Source organism: Trichomonas vaginalis, chromosome IV, assembly GCF_026262505.1.
Source record: "Trichomonas vaginalis G3 chromosome IV, whole genome shotgun sequence".
NCBI lineage: Eukaryota > Parabasalia > Trichomonadida > Trichomonadidae > Trichomonas > Trichomonas vaginalis.
Window position 1 is genome coordinate 32790768 of NC_067206.1, and position 5829 is coordinate 32796596.

A 5829-nucleotide genomic window follows, 5' to 3' on the forward strand; every position below is an offset into this window, starting at 1 on the left:
ATGATTGACAATGCAAATTTAAGTTCAAATAAATGTAAATCTGAAGCCGGATTTATCGTTTATCATGGCAATCCAGAATCCATATGTAAATTTATAATTGTTACTAATTGTAATTGTTCGGAAATGTTAATTCAATATGTTTGTACATCTCCATATCGGATTGCTAATTCATATGTTTCAGTTATTCAGAATAAATGCGGTGATTATATTGTTTGGTGTTATCATGGATACGATATTAGACTTAACAATTCTATATTTCTTCAAAATATGGCTGATTATGGATATTATCTGCCTTTTGATGGGAGTATTACTGTTACTAATAGCTATGTTGAACCAAAAAAGATATATGGAAATATAATTTTTAGCAACTTAAGAAATGATTTGTTTTCGATTTATCAGGATACTAGTGATGATAAAAACTGCAATAATGTATATTTGATTGTTGTTAAAGTCAAGCAAAAGTGTTCTTGCGATATCAATTTACATTCTCTATTACTATTTATATCTTTTGTAAATATTTTAATGCTAAAAGTTTAATTATAAATGCATTTTTCTCTTATACATTAATCATACATAAAATGAAGAATTGCAAGATGGCTAATTTGGATTGTATAATAATGTATGTAAATCAATATTTTTCAATGCTTTAATAAGTGATGAGCATCTAAAATAATCAAACTAAGTAAGGAAAACATTGTTTCTCCTTCTATTGATATGGAATTTATCAAAAAGAATAAAATGAAAACAAATATATGAAAAAAGAAAAAATTCAGGAGCAGGCCGGAATCGAACCGACTACCCAGGGATCTGCAATCCCTTGCTCTACCGGTGAGCTACTACCCCTCTTACATATTTTGTGTTTTTTTAGTTTCCAAGAACAAAATTGAATTTAATGGTATTTTGAATGTTCATTTTCGAGATTTTCACATAGGATTTCTCGTTTTTTGCTTAAATCTATAAAGTATTTTGCATTCATGACACACGATAAAGAGTTAGAGAGGGAAAAAATATCATCATTTCATATTTCAAATAATTTTTTTTATAAACATAATAATCAAATAAATAAAAAATATACGTGTATATCTAAACAAACAAAAACATAATTACTTGTTACTGTGTGCCTCTATTTCCAACTGTTTCTTGATTGCTTCAGCCAAAACAACCATTGACACAGGTTTTGTCAAAAACATGTCAACACCGCAGTCATTTGCAGGAGGAGCGGAAGAAGTAAGTGCAATAACTCTCACGCCTTGTATATCTCTTGCTCTTATCTCATCCATCAAATTCTTCAACGAGATATCAGGCAAACCTTGGTCAACAATCAAAACATTATATTTCTGAGCTGACAATTCTTTTAAGACTTCTCTTCCACTTGAAACACAGCAATGAGTGCATTCCATCTTATCCAAAATCTTCGACATGATGATCTGCGATGTGACATTATCATCAGCCATCAAGATATTCGCTTTGACCGCGAAAACCGTTTTTTGGACGATATTTGCTGAAGCAGAAGAAATTTTCGGATTAAACGATTTGGCTCTCAACAAAATCTGTCTCAAAACTGAAGGAAGAAGAGGTCTTATTACTCTCATTTCTCCATCAGACAATGGCTCATTCTCTCCATCAAGGGAATCGTAAACAGTTATAACTATCAAGTCAGGGTATTGCTTCTTCAAATTGCTCGCTAATTCCTTCTGTTCTTTTTCAGGCATAATGAATAAAATTGAAGGGGGAGTATCGCTTAAATCCGGGTAGAACTGAATTTCACCACCATAGAAATCAGTGTAAGTTTTGATTATTGGCGAAATCACGTGCTGATACGCGAAAGCCAATGAGCATCTCTTAGATCTGATCGACTCAGGAACGTAAGGAATATAAATGACATCGTAAGGGAAGAATAATTTGAAAACAGATCCTTTGTCAATTTCACTTGAAACCATGACATTTCCTCCGACCAATTTCATCAATTTTGTGACAACACTTAATCCAATTCCACTTCCTCCATAAGGACGTGTAATTGAACCGTCAATCTGTGTGAATGTATCAAAGATTGACTCTTGTTGATCTAAGGCTATTCCGATACCTGTATCTGAAACAGAAATCGTTATTCCGGCGGTTGTTTCTTCAGAAATGTCAACGATTATTTTTCCTTTTTCTGTGAATTTGACAGCGTTTGAAACAACATTGGAAACAACTCTTTTCATGATCAAAGGATCTCCATACAATTTCAAGGCGACTTGCGGTGGACAGTTGAAGTAAACCTTGATGTCTCTGCCTCTGACTTGATGTCTTGCATCGTTTACAATTGGCTCCAAAATTTCAATTAAATCAAATGTTGAATAAGTCGGAGTCAAATTTCCTGAGTCGATACGAGACAAATCAAGTGTATCTGTCAGTAATTCACTAAGTCTGTCAAATGAGGATCTGACTAATGCCAAAGTCTTCTTCAATTCGTCACTCGATGGAAGCATAAACATTAATTCTAAAACTGCAAGCATGTATTGCAATGGTTCACGGACTTCTGATGAAAGACGGGCCAGGAAATCAGTTTTGGCGGATAATGCTTCGATGGCTGACTCTTTTTCGGCTTCTAATTCGTTCTTCATTTCAATTAACTCCGTTGTGTCGAAGTAAACTCCGAAAAGAGTACCAGGAACATCTCCTCGGCCACCTCTGAGGTAAAGCCATTGAAGAGATTCGAAGATAATTGGAATTTCAACTTCAATTGGTGTTCCGTCCCTCAGACAGTCTTCGAAGGCCTTCCTTGCACGTTCTTGGAAGTCGAGGGGAACTTGGAAGTTGATACTGGACCATGAAAGTCGCAATGTCTCAAAACTCAATGGAGAATTCATGAAAATATGCTGTTCTGTGTCGCGCTCGTAGAAGGACCACTTCACAATATCTGCGTGGTATAGCGATTGGTCGATGATTTCTTGTACTTCCGTCAATTTGTCATTTGTATTCTTTGTCTCGTCAACGTTAAGGGCTATGACTAGGACGGCTGATGGCGTTGTCTGGAAGAAGGCAAATTCGAACCATACGTATGCGTTAACGTTCGGGTCGAAGAAATGAACAACGCATTTTGGAGTATTTTGAGGAGATACGGACGAGATACAGCCAAGGAATATTTGTCTTTGGCTTTCTTCCATTGACAATGCGAGCTCATCGATTTTCTTGATGTTTGTTTGAGTAGATAAAGATAATAAGATATTTCCCGTAGATCTTTCGAAAGACCATATGGCAATGTACTTCATGATACTTGGAGATATCAAAGAATTGATATCGTTCTCGTTTGTTATTGTATTTTGCATCTTGAAAACATATCCAACGAATTCTCCATTAACTGTTTCATTGGCGATGCCAGAATACAATAATTCTTCGCCTTCGCTCGTTCTAAGTCTGAAACACTTCACTTTTTCACTCATCATCTTTACATCAGGAACATCTTCAGGAACAACGAGATCTAAGAGGTTTAGGTTGTCATCCTTGAAGCCAAGCTCTCTTTGCAATGTGTTATCTGCAAGTTTTTGTGGTGTAATGAGCTTGTGGAGGTGTAATGAAGATCTAATTAACTGTTGATCGTTATGTGCTGCTTCTAGAGCCTGTTTCGTCTTTTGGTAGGATGTTCTATCAATAATCAAGGCTGATTTGATTGGGCTGTTAAGGATTTCATCGTAATTCGTTTCGGAATAAATTTGGATGAATTTATTGTCATCTGTTGAGACCAATACTCCTTCCTTAGCATTCTCAGGTATTTCTGGACGCTCCGATGCATTGACTTCGATGTAAATTGGTTCTTTCATCAAACTGATCAAATTCTTGAATCTGTGACGAAGAACGTCCATTCTGTAAGGCGAGAAATTGATATGGTAAAAGGTCATATACTGTAAAGCTAAGAATGAAAGCTGTGTTTCGAGATCAACGTGATATACTTCGCATTGAGACAAAACAATGATAAAATAGTAACGCATTTCAGTGCATTCTGTTGTAAATAAGGCTGCTTTCTTTCCAAAGAGCTTAACGCGTTTTGTTCCGTCTTCTTTGTATAATTTAAGAATTTCGCGCGTAATATCTTGAGATTCTTGGTTCGTATGGAACTCTACGATCTCAGAAAGCGAATCGTTACTCTCCTGGAACAATTCAACAGCTTCGAAATCGAATGTTTCCATAAAATTGAAAATTAGCTTCTTAAACGTAATGAAATCGTTACAACCACTAAATAAAGCTTCTATTTGTTTGTAGTAAAGCATGAATAAAACCTGTAATGTAATTGCTTGTTGTGTAGGCTTTGTATCGGCTTTATCTTGGAATATTTCGATTTCCGCTGTATCAGAGACTGCACAGACCTTGACGCTGAGGTCTTCGCTCTTCTTGGTAAATGTTTTGATGAATTCTGGATCAACGCGATCATCTCTGAACTCATGAGAGTTACGGATATCGATATTGTCATTAGAGCTTACATCTTCAAAGTTACTGTCGATATAAAGTACGAGGAGATAATTTGAAAAAGTTGTAGGGAAAAGAACCAAATGGCATGTAATATTATTGACTCTATCCGATTTAAGCATGCTGTAGGTGTTCTTTTTCGTTTCAAACGTTTCGTGAACTAAATTTAGTAATTCATCTTTCGATAAATAGGGAAAAGATAAAGATTTTGGATAATAGTTTGCATTATTATCGATAATGAAAAATTTGTATTGATAATCGCCTACGATTTCACGTCGTAATATAAGAAAATACAAAATTAAAAATCGCAAAATTAAAATCGAAACGAAGAGAGTTATTATGATCCTAGAAAATGAGTTAATTGAAAAATTTATTTTGGTTTTTAAGTTAAATTTGCTTGTTGCTTCTTGTTTTTCGAGAGTTTGATTGCTTTTCTTGATAATATAGGAACTTGTGGGGAAATTTCCGAGAATTACTGTATAATTTTGTTGTTTCAAGCATTTCACAGAACTTTGGAGGTTATCAATCTGTTCTGGGATTGAGACAATATTATTTTCTCGAGAAAGACAAGAAACTAACAATCCAGACGACGCACATTTAACTATGGGGACTAAGATATCTGGTGGAGTGCCAGAATCTAGTCGTTGGATTGAAAGTATAAAAGGAATCATTTTGAAAAAAAATATTTTGAATGTAACGAAGTAAATTTTATTCTTTTTAAATAGGGTATTTGATACTGTACATATTTTTATTCTTAATTATTGATTTCTTCGATAGATAAAATTTACACTTTTATTGCGTTTTTATACAGGCGTGAAGCCTGTTAAAAATGCAATAAAAGTGTAATTATCATACTAATGATTATTTTTGATTCTTATGCCGAACAAAGGTACATTCACTATTTTTGACAAAATTTTAAATTTTCATGGGGTTGTAAATCTTATAATAACTAGATGAATAAGGAATGAATTCCAGTATAATGTGCATCATTATATTAAACACTATATGTAAGGCTAATGATTCTATTAACACTTATGAAGATCTATAGTATTTGAGCAGATAAATTTGATAATTTCCAAAACTCTTATATTTCAAAATTAAAGTGTGCGAATGCATTTAAATGAGAGCAAAAAGAGATTGATGCTGTTAAAACTAGGTGTTAATTTGCAATTATTTCGCATCACAAGAACTACCCAGTAAATTCGGCTATCTTTCTTTGCAATTATTCTCCATTATACCTATAATATAATGGTTAGGGTTTGAAGAAAAGTTACTAGAGAATTATTGACTTTTGAAATAATGCAGAATTTTACTTGAAGAAATCATTAATTTATGAGTTCCAAATTGCTAAGCATGACGAAGGATCATTAAATTTGCTACAAT

General features: G+C 33.9%; 1 protein-coding gene and 1 non-coding gene across 2 annotated transcripts, besides 1 other annotated feature; both read right to left on the bottom strand.

Annotated features, from left to right (window-relative positions):
- Positions 1-771: 771 nt before the first annotated feature.
- Positions 772-843, bottom strand: TVAGG3_0210820. The gene has a single exon. It is a non-coding gene; the product is annotated as a tRNA-Cys (tRNA).
- Positions 844-1074: 231 nt separating this feature from the next.
- On the bottom strand, positions 1075-5241 carry TVAGG3_0210830 (sensor histidine kinase GLRK family; the record flags this gene model as incomplete). The annotated part of the gene is made up of 1 exon (XM_001308822.1): positions 1104-5117. One exon carries the CDS (start codon positions 5115-5117, stop codon positions 1104-1106), a length of 4014 nt encoding a protein of 1337 aa, XP_001308823.1.
- Positions 5242-5327: 86 nt separating this feature from the next.
- Positions 5328-5829: part of a mobile genetic element that runs on past the window's edge.